The sequence below is a fragment of the Filicampus tigris genome, chromosome 3 (assembly GCF_054856515.1).
Source record: "Filicampus tigris isolate MCC_2025a chromosome 3, RoL_Ftig_1.0, whole genome shotgun sequence".
Taxonomy (NCBI): domain Eukaryota; kingdom Metazoa; phylum Chordata; class Actinopteri; order Syngnathiformes; family Syngnathidae; genus Filicampus; species Filicampus tigris.
Genome location: NC_141219.1, coordinates 12,808,890 through 12,827,652, shown reverse-complemented (window position 1 = coordinate 12,827,652; position 18,763 = coordinate 12,808,890). Strand labels below are relative to the sequence as shown.

The window sequence follows — 18,763 nt, the reverse complement described above, 5'->3', positions numbered from 1 at the left end:
TTAGGGTCAACAGACACATTTCAGCCATGCTAACATTTCACTCCTGTCCGGACAGGGGTTGCAAGAGGGTGGAAAATATTTGGAATGTTTCCATGTGAATTTTCATGGGATGTTAAGCTGGCGAATTTGGAAAATATTCCAAATTGAAGTCTACCTGGGAATTTATAATAACTAGGAATTGAGGGTAATACAATGAAAAAGCATCATATTCAAGCATAAATAGAATCATGCTTTCATAAGCAGACATCCATGCCAAACAAATAGCTCTCTCACATGCGAGGGCATTACAGTATTGATTACTCCAGTTGTTTTTTTCCACTTGAGTGGCAGTGCAAGCCAAGTTTGATCATACCACAAATTTTGCCTTGCAACATGAAGCGAAACTAAAGAAAACAAAGACAACTGTCGATTCAATGCCCCGAGAATGAAATTACCTGGATGAGTAAGAATATTCACAATCACAGGTATGCTAAATATTTTCCCCAACTATATTTGAAATTCCCTTTTAAGAGTAAATTCCTTGTAGTAAATTTCTGGTTTACATTCTTGTTCATTTCAATGGAAAGTTTCCAACTTTGGATATTCACAGAATGTTGCAACCCTTACCCTGACTGATGCGCTGCTGCCATGCTAATATGTGTGTGTGTGTGGCCTTATCATACTGGGTGCTTGGTGCCACTTTAACATTGCTACCATAAAGGCTCAGCATCACTTTGTAGGCGCAACTGAAATGATGTGTTCACTGAATACTATTCACAATCTTCGTCATTCCTTCAACCATAAAAATGGTGTTCATCCAAAGATTGGAATAAAGAGCTCCAGCAATAGGGCAAGCGGACACACCAAGACTACTTGTGTCAGCATTTCAGCCGAACACTGGCACCGTGTTGACACGCAGCAGATGAATATTAAACCTTGAGAAACAAAGATATGCTTGAAGCAAAAAGCCCACATCAAGATTTTTTTTTTTCTTTTTTTTTTTCAGCTGCAAACACACACGCACGCTCTCTCACAATCTTGAGCATTCCTCCCAGCAGGCACAATCACACTCAGGCAGATAATTCAGTGTCACACGGAGCCTTGTCGCTGACCCTCTGGCCCCCCTCCAGACAGAGGAAGCAGCTGGACAGGGACCCACGGCTGCCTGGAACACACTTCCCTTAGGGAGCTGGGACGAAGAAGTGTCCCTCTCTGCCTCGGAGAATGACCAGCTGAGCTTCGGCAGCTCACCATGTGAATGTACTCATGTCCCGTGTAAAGAAGAGCAGTGGGGCCTTTAAGAAATGACAGCAGCAATGCAGCAGCACTTTTTGCAGCAGTCAGCAGGCTGATGAATACATTATGATACCAAAACCTGCAGGGTTTTTTTTTTTATTTTTTTTACCACTGCTCAGAAAGTCTTCAGTCAGCTCCTGCTGAAAGCTGAACCTGAATTAGTCCGCTAAAATGCATTTCAGTATTCAGAAAACACTGACGTAAATTAAGTGTGCCGTAGTACAATTAAATCACTTATGGAAACTTAATAGAAAACACTGAAACATTAAATGACCCACAAAGTCTACGTAACATAAACTTCCCCAAAATGATTAATTTACCATAGATTAAAAAACAGACTCTGTACTCTGTGAACCGTAGAGGTTTTTTGTATTGTTCCATTCATTGGTGAACGAAATCCTCACTAAGTGCTTATTAATATTGTATGCTTGAATGGCAAATGTTAACATATTTCCAATTGCCTTGGTAGCCTAACAAATAATTAAACAATGGGGCTTTTGTTTAGCCGGTCAGAGAAAGGGTAATTATGAAATTAATAGTTAGTTTTCCAGGATAATAGCATCTACAGTGATTTGAAAATATGGTTAAGATGCATTTTAAAAGCTGTTTTACACAAACAGCCTAAGTAAATCAGAGTGCATAAATTCCCTGATGATTTTTGTTTATTGTCTTCACGTAAAGCTTTAATAGTATTGACTTTATATCGAAATCTTAAGGTAGCTTTGCAGTTACATGCTACACGTTCATTCAGAGTAAAAAAACAAAAAAAAAATTATGGTAATTACTGTGTATACGGCTGGTTTCCACGAATAAAAAGTAGTTAAAAAATTAATTAATAATGATAATAATAATAACTTTAACATGATTTCAACAATTAAATTACAATTAATTAAGTAGTCAGACCAGTAAAAATGACAGAAATTACTTAACACACAACGTTTGTTCTTTTATAAATATATATGGTTTATTTAAAAATGAGAGAAAGTCATGTCAGTCCGAACCACAATCATCCTGACCTTTAAGGATCCGTCTGGTCGGACTTTCACTGAGGGTCCCAAAACTATCTGGGGGCCAGAGCTGTTTAGGGCAAAGAGAAGAAAAAGATTCAATGGGAGACTTATTATCATTACAACTCTGACAATTTGCTCGACGCATTTGTTAATATGACACTTAATGATGTGTGAGACTTTAAACAAGATCTTGTTATTTCATCAGCTGTCTCAGTAGGCCCTCCAGTGGAGTGCCGCTGTCCAATCAGATGGACAGAAGGTTGGGTGACCTGTTTCCAGGGTCGTGGTTGCTATGACATCCAGTGACATGACAACATAGCAGAATGGAAAGCTAGACAATATGTTGTGCAGGCTTTGGTCAATCGGACACACTTGCTTTGAACTTCCAACTGACTCATGTCTTTTAAGGGGTTTTAAAATGGACGTTGTGGCTTGAAATAATGAAATAAAATGAATAAAAATAATTTTGTAATCAACACCTAAACTAAAACATATTGTATTTGAATGTTATAATGCAACTCAGTGTGACACATATACATGACAAGCATACAGCTCTGCAAAAAATATGAGACCACCGCGAGATTAAACAATTAAAACAAAAATAAGACGACTTGAAATTCAAGGACAGACTTTGAGCCAATGCTGCTTGCTGTACTTGTGTCACAATCAATCAACATTTAGAGAAAATGGCAAACGCTTCAGTTTCCTTGAATCTCAACGAAGATTTTGTTCACCTAAAAGCATTACTCGTCATTTTTAATTTACTGTTACAATATCAATTAAAAAAAATACCAAACTGCTTGCTAAAAAAAATATTTTTCCTTGACATCTGTTTAGACTCTTAATCATTTGGGTCATGGTAATCTAACCAAGGTCGATGGAGGTATAATTTGTGTGCCAACGATGTGTTGGCGTGAAACAATTTTTCAGTGGTCTTTTAATTTTTTCCACAGATGTATATGACATTTAAAAATACAGCATAATGTATATAAAACCGTGATCCTGTGTTACCTTCAAGCAAACACGCCCTCGGATGAGGGCATAAGGAACTGGGCCATAGCTCCTTGAGTCAGTAGAGTTCGTAAGGTTATCACCCTCTAGCCATACATGACCTTTTGGCACCTAAAAGACACACCAGACGCATAAACAGAGGGGAGAACTGGTCTAGACATACAGTATAATTTTAGGAGATAATGTGTCATTTTATTTTTTTCCTATCACCAATCACCCCCCTGCCCCCTACACACACCCACTCTTGCTACCCCTCTAGTGAGTTGAGTCACCGAACAGCCCCTCATCTTAACATCAACCTGCCTGTCCCTCTTTAACCCCAAACGGTATTAGGAGAGAGGTCATGGGTAACGGGCAGGGTCGGAGTGGGATTTAGGAAAACTTCAAACGGGGGTCATTAGTCTGTTGGCTGAGATCTGCACCCCTCAAAGCAGCAGAGTGGCTTGAGTTAGCTGGGCAGAGCGAGCGAGAGGGAGAGAGCGATACAGAGAGAGAAAGAGAAAGAGAGAGAGAGAGAGAGAGCGAGAGAGAGAAAGAGAGAGAAAGATTGCTAAGCTGCGGCTAGCAGCAGTGTCCAAGGGTCTCCACTGCGATCCGACCTGCCAGTGGGGTGGTCATCCAAGCAGGCTCTAATTCACAATGACACCAATTATGATTAATCTCATCACTTTAGGAGAGTAGGCTTGTCAAGGCCCTAATTAAGTGTGCTGTCCCCCTATATGTGCAGACAGGATCAACAACACATTATATTGTCATAATGGGCATCACAATCGGCAAGTTTATTTTTGTGTTGCCTAACTTTTTAACGGCAAAAGTGCTGTGGAATCATAGCACGGGTAAAGAAATGCGGCTATTGTCCGTTCTTCAGTGACAACATTAATGCCTTACTTCACCGGCACCACTCAGCCCTTTGATTGTCCATCCGACAGCGGGGACGGTTTTTTTTTATTTCATTTTCCATAATTGAGACAGATGATGTGACATAATCTCGAGCCAATGACATGTTGACCTAACATAAGGTAAACAACTCGGTGAATAACGACGACGCAAATGAATATCATTAAAGGAGTCATCGGAGAACCATATGTCAGCATGCCGGATTCCCACCATTACACCTCATTAACGTGGTAACATATGCTGGCTCCCAAGCAAAGTCAAAAGACGGACTGTCATTTGTCATCTGACAAGCTAGAATCATCTTTCCACTCAACTCCTAGTTCTACAAACCTAAAACTGACCGAGGCGAAGAGGAGGAAACTTTTTGGAAGCATGGAAATGCAATTAATCTGCTCCAGCCCCAAATTAAGTTATACTGTCCTTTTTTTCCTTTTCTTACCAGTATGTGGTTAAAATAAAAAAAAATAAATAGAATGCAATATAGAAATAAATGAAAACACACTATTATAAATAAATAAAACACTTAAAAAAATAACTATTTATTGGTCATTAACTTTCCCAGAGGGGAAAAAGAGACGAGTCTTCTTCCAAAATTGAATTCAAGTATTTCTCATTAACTAACATTACCAACGACACACACATTCAATGTTGCAATCGTGATTTATTGTAAAACAATGAACAATACCTGTGAAAAAATACAAATGAGTTGTTTAAAATACACATGAAGTAGTTCTCTCAAATAAAAACGAAAATCCTATTTGTCATCTCACAACAGAAGAGGACAGTGGCTGACTTTTTCAGACCTCTGCAGAGGGAGATGAGATCGGTGGAGAAGATTGGTTTTACTTTAAGGGATCAGCCGATCACCAATCCCTCCAAATGAAGGAAAATGGCGCCGATTCCAACCCTGGCCGATCAATCGGTGCACCCCTAATCACAGCAATGATCCACCCGCATTTGTATATCGTAAATAGTACAGAAATAGAGGTACATTTTGCATAACTCGAATTGTTTGTAAAAAAGGGGCATTCATAACTCGAGGTTCCACTGTATACATTATTAGGAGTGGGTTACAAACACTTTCGTTTTAAATACAAACACAAAGAACCAGAAGAAGGAAACACATTTTTCTGTCTGGTTCAGAGACTTTACGTATGTGCCGGAGCTGATTTTCACTGTCCGCTTGTCTTTTCGCAGTGAAATTTAGACACGCCATTTTTGTTCAATCCAGGCTCCTCCAGCTACCAAAGTGTGAATATGAGAACTGCTCCAAAAACCAAAGTCAAAGTCAAAAACTACACTCAAAGCAGTTACCTCTAAGTGACCGTGTAACAAGTGGAGGTATTGTCTGCTGTTGCTCATGTCATATTGTAAGTGTGGCTCATGTCTTTACGTCAAAACACCACTTGAGACCAGATCATCGGTAAATAGTGCTTCTCTTGCACTGACACTTTTTTTTTTTTTACATTTTTGAATGAAACAGTAAATAATAATAAACCCAGGCCTGTGTGAAAGCCACGTCTAAGCTCTCAAATTATTTTGGACTTGCGTTTCTATCTGCTACAGGGGGATGAGCTATCAATTATTTTGTAGGTGTTGAATTTCCGTCTTAACTTCCGGTTAGTGAGGGTGACTCTAAAGTCGCCCATAGGTTTTAGAGTGATGTTGCGCCAGGCACTTTAGGCCTTAATGTGTTAATCTCGCATTTTATAAGAAAAAAAAAAGATGGACACCTATAATTTCTAGCCATGAAATAATCACTTTGGTGTGCTTTACAGTCACAATAGAATAAACGGACTTGTAATAATGAGTACAGTAATACGTATTACAGAATGTTACTTTACTTTGTTGGCATGTGTGGCATGATGGACAGCAGCATCCAGCCTGAGTTGATGGGAAGCATTTGTGTACCTGTCGAGGACTGAAAGTGGAGCTCCTCTCAGTGAGTGGGCGTGTTGTTAAACGTCCACATTATTACTGTGCTCATTATGTTAACATGATTGAGGTGCCAAATTAAATACATGCACGCACCCAGAGTTCATCGTTCACTATCTTACTCTGTCGATCTACAGCGCATAGAAAGCATTGTGTGGGTAGAGATGGTGGGCGGGTTCGGGGGGAGTTTCAACTCTCTGTCACTTTACCAGCGCATCGTCCGCTCTCTCGCTCTCTCTCCCCGTGTGCAGTAATATTAGGGATCAAGTGTCATTGTTTTGACACAATAGCTCAAACACAGAGATCATTCCTAAAAAGGTGACAGTGCAATTAGCCTGCAGTTGGATCTCTCAGGGTGGAGACAACATGCCAGCTTGTCTGTTCAAAAAAGAGGCGATGACAGCCACCGCCTTGCAAAACTCATCTTTACAGGTCCCGTAATGCCTAACATCACTGCCCGCACACACACACATGCACATCATCTTTATGTCACCCTGAAGGAGGCCAAACTTTAATTTGAACAATGTCCTTTTTTGCGGTTACATCAACTGGAGTTACACAAAGCTAGTTTTGCTCCCAAATGTGAAAGCTTTACATTCACTCTAACTCTGGTCTCTCAATCTGGGTTGCTGCATTACATACAGACAAACAGAAAGACAGAAGGTTCTCAACAAGAGCAGCTGTATTATGGGTCCAACAGAAGATAAAGGGTTGTTGCGCTTTATCATACAAATCAGAGGAAATATCATGTGGTCAACACATAAACTGATGGGAAGCTATTGTATAGTGAGTTTAGGTATATGTACTTCAAATTAATCAGCATCCAAAAGGAAAAGAATGAGGCCGGATGCCATTTGAGAGCTACATTACAATTCAGCAGGTCTTAAATGAAGGATTCCCAAAACCTTAAAGCGACTGCGCAAGCTGCTTCATACTAAGCAAATACAATAAAATGCAATAATGACGCCTAATACAATTTAAATTCTTTGAAGGTTTCGGTGAAGCTTAAGGCACAGCAAGACTCTTGGCCATTTCACATACTAAACATTACTTAGCCCTGGCAGAGGCAGTCAACAGACTGCCCCTTTGTCCATAAAACACAATTAATTCAAAGAAATGCAACGTAAATGCAATGTTTGGTTTACAGAACAAACGCAAACACACACACCTCCGCCCACGCATCAGTCTGACCATTCAGCTGGTACTAACTCCAACAGGCTTCAGAGAGATTGCAGGCCTAGGTTGTGGGCATTGGGGAGATCAGTAATAGAAAAGCAATGACAGTTGTTTCACCAGCAGAACAGAGCCCTTGCTCACTTTCTGGGCTTCTCACTGACAAAAACATAGCATTGTCAAAAGAGGATACTTTGACCAATAACACAAAATTGGACTGTGACGTCTAAAACATGAACAATTATAGCCGTCAGCATACACAAAGAAAAAGGTGAAGTTTTCATTATGTTAAGATCGTTTGGGTATAATTACAGTAGAACCACTTTTTCCACTAGTTCATTAAATAACATATATATTATGTAGATATACTTACATATGTGTGGGTCTTGAAAAGATTCGAGGGACCACTCGTGCAGACTTTGTCACCTTCCAACCCAATTACCCTTTTACAAACATTCATATTGGGGTCAAATAGGCTTTTCGCAATCACAATATCACCCCTGAAAGAAAACATACACAGTCATTTACTATCTATTCTTTTGAAACTGCAAAACATCTTACAATACATATAATACCATAAAATGTGTAGCTATTGAAGAAAAGCATTACAAATCTTGAATGTCACTGTGACATGGGAAGCAAGCATTAGGCAAAATTGTAATGACTCTTTTATCAGTGAAATCAAAGTAATTGATGATCTTGTGAATTATGGTCTTGCCATTTCTTGTTATCATTGACCAAAAACAAAGACATGTCATGGTTGACGATTGTAGCATGCACCCATTGATTTAAAGTCGGAGCCTGCACCCATGGGGTCGGCCGGGCAGATGTGGATCCCCCTTCTTATGGGCTCACCAAGGGTGGGAGAGGCCAAATTGGTCGGGTGCAGTGTGAGCTGCATGGTGGCCAAAGGTCTTTGGCGGTGCAATCTCTGGCTACAGAAGCTCGCTCTAGGGATGTCGAACGTCAGGGAAAAAGCCCAAGCTGGTGTATGAGGTCGAGAGGTTCCGACTAGATAGTCCAGCGAGCCTCCACGCACGGCTTGGGCTCTGGCACTGGCCCTCTTGAGAGGAGTTGGACTTTCTTCCACTCTGGAGATGCCGATGGTGAGAGACGCCGAGCAGGTGTGGGAATACTTATTGCCCCCTGGCTCGACGCCTTTACATTGGGGTTCACCAAAGTGGATGAGTGGGTAGCCTCCCTGTACCTTCAGGTTGGGGGACGGGTTCTGACTATTGTGTCTTTACAGCAAACAGTAGTTCAGAGTATCTAGTTTTGGAGTCTTTGGAGGAGGTGCTTGAGAACGCTCCTACTGGGGACTCCATCATTCTGCTGGGAGACTTCAATGCTCACATGGGAAATGACAGTGAGACCTAGAAGAGCGTGATTAATGATCGACTTTGTGGTTGTGTCATTGGACGTTGGAGTTTGTCTTGGACACTCGAGTGAAGTAAGCTAAGAATGGAATGGGAGATGGACAGGTGCATTGGTGCAGCGTATGCAGTGATGTGGGGGAAGATAATGGATGGAGGCAAAATATGACATTGGTATATTTAATCAATTTCTCTCTTTTATCAAGTTCTTGATACAGCTAGTCAGCACAAATATCACCTACTTATCTCAAAAGGAACATGTATAGTATATGAATGCTACCCACTTTTGTATTTTGCAAAGATGTCGAGTCATTCGCTCCGAGAAAACAACGTCTTTGTTGACGATGGTAGGCTCCATTGATGGGCCGGAGCACTGCAAAACAACAAATGTTAGCATGCCTGCACACACGACTGAACGTAATTGGAGGAAAATGTAATCTAAACTATACAAACCACTACAATCTCTCCGATGTACTCAAAAGCGCAATGTGCAATGCAGCCATACTGGATGGTGTAGCCTACAAACCCCAAGGTCTTCCCGAGTACACGGCGGATCATCTCCACCTATAGAGCAAAACGCAAAGACATTTTATGTATGCAATTTATTAGCCATCATAGGTCACAATAACCTATAGGTGAGGAAAGGTCAAATATACATGGCAACAACCAAGTAGACGGAAAAGGTTCTCCTTTGAATTTTTTAACACACGACGCTGAACGCACATAAGCAATTAATCTAATTCAGTGGACTACAGCAATAGTGAACTAACTGTACACTTAAATGGTGGACGATTAAAATAGCCCTGTGGTCCACTTTTGGTTTTTTGGTGGTGATGGACTAAAGAAAGCCTTAACACGTAACATGTTCTCAATTTTTACAAAACATGATCTGAGTGTGTCAGAATCAAATATGTACACATTTTAACTTTCAAAACTATGTTATTTTGTAAATTACGTAACCAAAACCATTTTCAAGAAAAGACTGCAAACCTGAAAGTCAGTATAGCATTTCCATCAGGCTTATGTCGACTTTCTGAAGCCAGAAGCCATTTGGGGCTTAATTTCTTAAGGGTGTAGACAAGGTTGTCACAGTTGGCTAAGATGGCACGTTCCCTGGTGTTTCATTCTCAGAAGCCAGTTCCCACCACAAAACTGCCCCGAACCTTGACCCAGTGTATGACAGACCAATCAACACCTTGAGCTCAGGTGATGGAGAAAACACAGAAGCTCTGACACTTGCACACAAGGCACATCTGCACTGTAACAGGCACACCATCACTAGCATTAGCAATGTTTCGAGCAGTTATCAGCTTCTCTCAGGGCCATAGAAACACAAGACAACACAAGGAGTCACCGGCGAGTCCTGAAAAACACTGACATGAACACACACAAGATATATGTGGCTTCTGAGCAAACACCCCAGTCACACTTAGCGTATTGACTTATTCAAACCGCTGCGTGGACAGAGGGCAAAGACCATTTGTACACAAGTCATGCACAGTGCATATACACTCCACCGCTACCAACAGATAAAAAAAAGAGATGTGAAGAATGGCCACAGCTTGGCTTTAAGCTTTGTCTACTCTTCAAACAATTTCAGCGCAGGCCGCTGTCCTACCAGTGCACCGCAGGGTAAAGAAATCTTTTTTTTTCGCCATCACCCAGGCTCCTTCTGTCTCATTCCCCTATGTCTCCGTCCCCTCCCAGGGTATTATTAACCAAAGCAAGCAGAGCGGAAAGCAAAGGCCCAAATCCTCAGAGCTCAGGGAATGACTTCCCAAAGATGGACACGGATTAGACCCCCAATTTCTCCTTTGCCCAGCCTCCGCCACCCCACATTCTCCCCAGGCCCCCAACAGACCGAGCGTCAGGTGGCTCTCCCAGCCCTGCCAAAGGTGTTACCCATAATCCCATTACCCCCACTCAAATATTCGAACACACACACAAAAACATACACACAATGCTGCCTCATTCGTGCCAATTTAATTCCACCTTTTAAGCCTGCAGCCTATATCTGTGACAATATCTGTGGCCCGTTTGCTGGCCTTCCTGATCCAGCCCCCAAAAACTCTGCATGTACCTTGACTGCACTCCTGCCTGGAATGTCTTATCATCCTAGCAAAAGATGTAGCTAATCAGTGAAAAGGCAAAATACACACAAAAAACATTAGGTCACCTACACGGTACACCTGGCCTGGAATATAAAGTTGTTCTCCCCCTGTCACTATGAAGACGTTCAACAAGATTTTGGTCCGTTGGATTTTTTTGTCCATTCATTATGAAGATTTTGAGGTCAGAGATATTTGATTATGGATTAAAAGTGCTGGCCCCCAGTTTCCATTTTGGAGATCCATTTCATCCCAAAGGAGTTGAAATAAGGCCCATCAAATTGTTCCACACCAAACCTGCAGTGTGCCTTGGTGCATGTGGCAAGGCCATGCTTGAACAGACAAGAGATTTTCTAAACTGTTTCCACAAAATTGGAAGCGTAGAATTGTCAAAACCATCTCATAGAGATGACAAATTCTGAATTCCCAATAAAGTAGCAGAGAGCGGCACAATTACTGACACGTTTACAATATAAATAACAAAATTAATAAGGCTGTAAAAACATGAGGTAATACATCAGAGGTCATAGTTCCTAGAGTTCAGGAGGAGAACAACCTGTGGTAGAAGAGTGGATCGACTCCTCTGGGTCCTACGGTTTGGACACCAGAGCCTGCGTCCGAATTATGAATAACAGAATTAAGATTACTCCTTCACGGGAGTTTAAATGGCAAATGGAGTGCACTTACATTGCACTTTGTCTACACGATCACCGTGCTCAAAGTGCTTTACAGAAGCTCACATTCTCCCATTAATGTACAAAGTACACATTCATATACCCATGGGTGGTTGCTGTCATGCAAGGCACTGAGGGCAGATTAGCGTTTAGTATCTTGCCCAAGGCTATTTCGACAACAGACAGAGTTTCAAGCACCAACCCTTCGGTCATTGGAGCGACCCTTAAGAGCCACAGCCGCCCAGGGCATAGGCCAACTAAACAAGTCCATAAAAATAATCATCTAAAATAATCTCACCTGTACAACCGGTGTACAACCGGAGTTTGGTACAAAGTTCTTCTTGAATTTTAAAAACCCACATCATCCATAAGACTCTCAGAAAAGTAAGATTCAATACTCAAAAGAAAATGCTACACGTGTCTGTCATCCAGTTTCTGACAGAATGGTTTTGCTATTGTTCGTGCCTGAGGAAGTTTAGGTTCTTGACTGGATAACACCGCTCTTTAGAATTCCTCTGTATGAGAGAAACTCCAACGTTAATGTCAATCACAAGTCGGCAATAAAGCAATAATTTTCCTCCATTTTAGTCAACTCGCCGCCTCATGGCACTCGCCCACTCAGACATGATCTCACATGAGCTCTTTCTTCTGCTAGGATGAGGATCAAACATTTTTGCTACAGTGGACGGCCTCCTGTACAGCTGCCTTCATATCAGTGTGTGTCTCCCCCCCCAACTACCACCACTCCTCCTCCATTCCAGTGTGCATTCAGCAAAGGTGGGGATTAAGGGACTTTGCATAACAAGATCACACGGCCAGTGGTTGATATCAAGAGAGGCCATACGCAGCCGCCTGGTTTTCTGAGACACCCTCTGTCATTGATAGTGTGTGCCGTGCGTACACGCATGTGGTGTGAATGTGCACACACAATAGCATTACCTACGTGGCTCATATAATGTGTATATATGAGCTGCAGTGACTCCTTTGGGATGCAGCACGAGGTGGACATGCACAGAGACGTGACTGGATCTCTATTACCTCTGATTCCCCAGAGTCAGCAAAGCCACACTGTCTTGCCCCTTAATACCCAGCACATATGTGTCAGCACCGACATTAATCGAATACTGATTTACAGCTGTAAATTAACACAAAGTCTGTCTACTAATCCAGGATTACACGCTAAACACGTTCATGGGAAAACAAAGAAAGTCAGCGCAGCCCTCTGTGCAGAACCATCTGTGGCCACTAGCCTCCCACAGTGATGGCACAGTGATACAGTGCAGAAAAGAGGGGGACCCCAAATGAATAGCTGAATAGCAGCCAATGACCACACCTCATTGTGCGTTTAACTCGGTGATCCTCTTAGCGAAGAAACACAAGTAACTCAAAGAAGACAAATGACACATATGTGAATAAAATGCAAATGTATGAATGCTGATTACACTGCGTCCGTCCAACCCAGCTGTCTAAAGTAAGTGAAGAAAAGTCAGGTTTACGTGTCACCTGGGTTGACATTTTGAACGTCACTGTGACATACTTTAAGTAACAATGAAGTGGAAGTGATACACACTGACATGTCTAATTGTTCCCTTTGTCTCAGAAAATGGGATAGCTCCCAAGGCTGAGAAATCACACCAATAATGTCAATTTCAAGAGATGTGCCATATCTCATTTATTTTTTTTAATGCTGGGTAAATGAGCAAACCACCCCAACTAAAGATTTCTTCTTCAGGGACATATTGCAAATGTTTGCACAATCACATTAAACTGCTCATATTGATTACCTTGATTTAATATTTAAGAAACGTACTAAATTTAACTTGATAAAATCCTTCATAATCCTCATCATGACACAGGAATATGTTCATGCTCATATTATTGTGACTTTATGCTAATACAATTATGATGTTTTTAATCCATACTTTGGAAATTGTTCATCTCCCAAGTAATATTTCAACTTTATTCCAGTATTTACAAATATATTATTGTATTTCCATGACTTCATTCTTGAATGATTGCTTATTTTCTTTTCAGGGTGACCCTAACGCCACTCCATACAAAATTTTAAATCAAAATGATTATTTAATTTAGACAATATTGGGGCCATGAGGAAATATTCCAATAGGAATTACAGCTACTGCTCTCCAGGGACTGGAAACTGCCATTGGCTGAGTAGTGTTAATTGATATACATGGCCAGTCTATTAGAGCCACAAAGACAATCTCAATCCAAACAGCACACAAGGGCCTAGCACTGGACTCCTTACACAACTAAATTAGGAAAACATGGGCTGAGAGAGAGCCAGGCAACAGGGGGGCTAAGAGGCTTACAAGCCCCTTGTCAGATATTCTTCTCCCCGAGGATCCCAGATGGAAGGGAGTCTGGAGGAGCAGGCAGCATCAGAGGCAACCAATCGCACCTCTGATGTCTTCCTCTGGGCAGCAGAAGGCAGAAGAGGGCGGGGATTTAGTCCTGTTGCGCAAAGCTTAATTTGATCTTAATGTGAACAATAAAAGGGAGGTGGTTTGGCAATGAAGGGGGGTCTGTTTCGACTATCAGTTCAATCGGAGTTAATCCTGCTGATTTAGATACAGACACCTGGCTGGATGGAGAGTGACAGATGCGAAAGTCACAGTCGCAGAGTTGTATGTCTAACCCCCATCTTTTTCTAGGTATGCCTTGTATTCAAGCCTTAATTGAAACCACTGATCTACATATTGCTCTTTTCATTGTTGCTAGCAGCAACACAGCCGTGAAACAGCTGAGCGAGGCTACTATTTGAGGAGCTGAGGGTTTAAACCCACAATCAATGGGTCAAGCCAGAGCAAATAATAGCCAAGTGATATGAATACAACTGCTATGAACTGAAAGGAAGTGTGGTTTGACAGAGTCCCCAGCCAATTACACTGAATGGAAAAAGTAGCGGCTAAGCCTTATTGTATTGACCGCGAGCATATATGTGGTGGTGGCCTAGTGCTGAGAGAGCGGATAGATCTTATCTAGTGTTGGATCTCAGTGACAAAGGCGTCTGTGTTTTGCTTTGACCTGCTCCTGACAAAGACTACTATATTTTAACACTAGCGAATGACAGATAACGCAACCACAACACAAACCTTGGGTTTTCCAAAGAGGATTTCCTTTTCTTTTTTGCCCAAATTTAACTAAATAAATGTGGTTTCCGCAGTTAATTAAATATCTATATAAAGTTGAAGCTATTCAGAAGATATTAAGAGTAAACTCTTAAAACTAAATTAGAAGCTGCCATCATGTACATAGTGCTGTTCTTTTGTGCTCGGAATATTAGTTTCCTTCCATGGTTACCAACACAAATATAGTGCATGTTGATGACAATCTTGCATTCCTCAAACACAAAAACCTTTGGCAAATGGCAAAGATAGAGTGAAGAAACCAAAACAGTAGAACCAGGAAAGGTCTGACATGTTATGACTACTACCATTATATAGTACAATCAGATACAGCCCCTGGATAACCCTTACAAAAAAACAAACACACACATGTACCAATGACACATGGAAAAATGTTATTATTTTTGCACAATTAAACTACAATCCTTTCACCACCACACCCACAGTGGTTGGAATAGGATTCAAGAGAAAAATTAGGTTACGGATGTCACAGAAAATGTGTATGTGGGGGGGGGGGGGGGGGGGGTGTGATGTAGGCCAATAAAAAAACGGTATAATGAGAACAATATGTCACGGGCAATGTGTTATCGGTAGGTTTCATGTAGAATAATTATTCTATTAAGTAAAACATTACATGATGCTGGTTTTGTTATATGTCGTGAGATGTCAAAACCAAGAGTCACCCTCCTGATGTGACCTACTGTATGATCTCTGCTACATTGTCTTGGATCACAGGCCACTTCAAATCGATAGAATTCCCCCTTTTACATTAACAGTTTGAAAAATACTTGTGCGAGTGATGTTAATGCAGCTACAGCAGACCAAGACAGACAGTATTGCCAAAATCTTTCTTTGCAAGGATTTTTTTTTAATTTAACAAGGAAACTCTCATTATGATTACAAATCATTTTTCCAAGATTGTTCTGGGTAATACCTGCAGCCGCAAAGTTAGTCATACAATCAAAACCAATAAATTCTGGGCAACATGAATTCAACTATTTGAATCTAGCACATTTGTCAAAACATGATCACAATCTTAAAACCCCATAAATCTAGAAAGAGATGTGTCTGACTCCATCCAATGTTATTCAACAATGTCAAGCATCAGTTTTCCATATCGCCCATCCCTACTCCAGTGTCCACCTTTTTTAGTTTCTTATTTTGAAAATATTAGTCAACATTGTACTGAGAGCTTTGGCTCTGACCACCCACCGTCTCACTGGACCCTTTTGTACATTACAACATTTGGTCTTTCTCAAACTGATTGATGCTTGAGGGAATCCTACAGCTTTAAATTCATATTCCTGCATGTTGAATTGCAAGCGGGACTTCCTCCTGCTGAGAAGCAGGTCAGTCAGAGCATCTTATTCGTCTCAAATGGGGCTAGTGTCGTCAGTCATGATATATTCCCTTGGTCCTCTGTCAGGACAAATAAATCTCAGTGTCGCTGTCAAAACAGTGGGGCTGCCTTTGCTGAGAGCGTTTGTAAAGTGAGCAGTTGGGCAATGGTTTCCTCTGGAGCCTTACAGTATCCCGAGATCTTGGGCTGCCTCTGGCCGCTATTTGACACACAAAGCTATTCTCCAGCTGTCTTAAGGATTACACTCATCACTTGTCGCTTAATCAGTGTTAAAAGTGGTCATTAAACCAGCAAAACCACCTTATCACCCACACCAATGATACGCATGGGCTTACATGACATTCCATGTTCTAAAGGGAAGTCAAGTCAAACTTTTTCTAGACAATATAATATGTTCTGTGCTCCACCACTTATCTAAACATGGCATTTTGATCACTAATCACAGCTCTGTTTTCTGAGTTTGGTCATGTGACGTTCGCAAGATGACCCGTGATTGGTCATTACCTGAGCAACTGTTATGTCATTTTCAGTATCAGTGTAGAAATGGCAGCCCCCTTGAGATGGATAAAAACGCTATGGGCATGTGAAGCCCTTTGAGACTGCCCTGTGATTAAGGGCTATATAAATACATTTGACTTAACTTTTGACTTGACTTGATATTGTAAAGAAAAAAATGGACATGACTTCCACTTTACATATGTGCATGCACTTCTCTATCTCCAATTAACATTTTACATATTGAGTTACAAATTAAAAGTGCACTTTAACATGGCACATTATTCGGTACACAAGAGGCACCTAATAGGCTCCAATGTAAAAGCTCAACCAATAGACAATCCTTTACAAACAAATTAACAGTGGTACTTAATTGAGCATTGATCTGCTCCAAGCCAAACAATCCAAAATTGATAACCAACCTCATAGATACTCATTTGATGCATAAGCCTGAATTCTGTCAGATTTATTCATCATTAACAACAGCTGGAAAATATATACCATGGCTAACCATAACCCTTAAACAGTATATTTGATGTAGGTTTAAGGTTTCTTTTTTTTGTCAGACCGTGTCTTCTTATTTTAGTGAAGAGAAACTCTCTTACATAGTTTCGATGTTGTAGTTAGTATAGTGTTGTACCAGGAGACATTACACATTATTTTGACCTTCCAATAGGGCCCGTGCATGGCGCGTCATCGATGACATTACTACCGGGGTAGCCACCACGTTGGAGGCAGTCTGGAGGCACCATGACTACTGTTGCTATACGCAAAACACACTCGCTGTGTTTCTCTCTTGATTTAGACGGCCGAAAAAATCTAAACATGGTGAACCGTTGCTGTGTTAGGGCATACCGCAATACCACCCACAATCGCAAAGGTACAAAATTTAACAGCGGACTGAGTTTTTATAGGTTTCCTGCTTTGCGGAAGACCGTGGGAAGCCTTATTTCGGACAGGTCAAAACTACGTTGGATGGCTTGGTTGTCGGCTGTAAGACGAAAACATTTCACTCTAAACAATCTTGCATCTTGGGCGAAAGAATGCGCACACCATCCAGCGTACACAATGGAGGCAGTAGTTCCGGGTCGTAGCTCCATGTAGTATTGGGAACTCTGTAGGGATCTAAACTATTTATTATGTCTATTTATGCAAGATATCTGTCTCTAGCTCCACAGTCTAATTTATCATTGTAAAGCCTGCCATTTTTTTGCATTTTAACATGTTTCTGACTCAACAAATACACAGCCTTAACCGTATGCTTATTCACCGTAGCTTCCAATATGGTGGATGTAGACGTCGTGATGTACGTCATCACGCACGGGCCCTTTATAACCATATAAGGTAATACAAATATTTAGGTTGAAATACAGTTGATAACGCCATGCTTACTCTGTCACACAAGAGCATTAAGATTTCCTTTTTGATACAGCTTGTGTTTGAGATCATATTAGATTGTACAGATGTACGTAAGTAGCTGCTTATGTTATATTTAATGTTTTTCATTTGATTTCAGACACATAAATGTACTCATTAAATGCAAACCGTAACGGTGCATAACATCCACAGACGCAAGATTGTTGCGTATATTATCATTGCAGTACATATACGTATGATAGTTGACAGTTAACACTTACTCCAAATCCTCACCTCAGCTGGAAACAGTTCTACGAATCCAATGTTTGTTCTGGATCTGTCGAGCGCTGCAATAGTCAGAAGACATACAGAGCCGACAAGGTCATACATGGGCATAGCGATACGACAGGATAATTCATTAAGACTTTCATCGGTGTTGGCTGCAACTAAACCAGAAGGGGAAAAGAAAGTTCACCATTGACTGTATCTAGCTTACCTCACCCGATTAAACGGAACACTTCAGTGCTCGGACCCTGCGTTTGTTTTCATGGCGCTTCAGCCGTCACATCGCAACAAGAGCTACGCTCATTTGTTGCGAACACCAATGTCTCCTGTGATTGGACAGCGCGCTCCCAACCGCGGAAGCTGTCATCGCGCTTCAGAGCAGTATGGCAGCCTCCGTCAGGGATGCGTGGAAACCCTCTGTCGAACGTACAACGTTAAATACTACGAGTTTTCAGAAAAAAACGAGGAATAAGTTATTAAGCATACCTGGTACAAGACTCTCGGTGCAAAACGGACAGCTTCTGGTGTCGACCGGTGTCACGTCGCTCGACTATCTGCTCGGTCAGTCTGCTGAGATGTCATTTGAGCTTGCACTTGAGCAAAACGGCAAACAGTGCTTGCACGTGTAGCTTTAGGGTTCTGTTAGTCATTCTCTTGCCTTTAAG

General features: G+C 41.3%; 2 protein-coding genes across 9 annotated transcripts in view; one reads left to right on the top strand and one right to left on the bottom strand.

Moving 5' to 3' along the window:
- Positions 1-2,213: 2,213 nt before the first annotated feature.
- Positions 2,214-18,468, bottom strand: immp1l (inner mitochondrial membrane peptidase subunit 1). Of its 8 annotated transcripts, none has more exons than XM_086026900.1 (7): positions 18,289-18,468; positions 18,095-18,160; positions 9,128-9,238; positions 8,959-9,047; positions 7,675-7,801; positions 3,297-3,407; positions 2,214-2,352 (listed from the first exon to the last, which is right to left on the bottom strand). In XM_086026900.1, exons 3-7 carry the CDS (start codon positions 9,230-9,232, stop codon positions 2,266-2,268), a joined length of 519 nt encoding a protein of 172 aa, XP_085883026.1. In that variant the 5' UTR covers positions 9,233-9,238; positions 18,095-18,160; positions 18,289-18,468; the 3' UTR covers positions 2,214-2,265. The 8 variants fall into 8 exon arrangements, with proteins under 8 accessions (XP_085883026.1, XP_085883027.1, XP_085883024.1 ...); XM_086026901.1 differs by having other exon boundaries at positions 18,310-18,468; XM_086026898.1 differs by having other exon boundaries at positions 18,315-18,467.
- Positions 18,437-18,763, top strand: part of elp4 (elongator acetyltransferase complex subunit 4) — a 56,289-nt gene continuing 55,962 nt past the window's right edge. Inside the window, exon 1 of the mRNA XM_086026893.1 lies at positions 18,437-18,659. Within this exon, the coding sequence (XP_085883019.1) occupies positions 18,482-18,659 (178 nt within the window). The 5' untranslated portion in view covers positions 18,437-18,481. The remainder of the gene's footprint in view (positions 18,660-18,763) is intronic.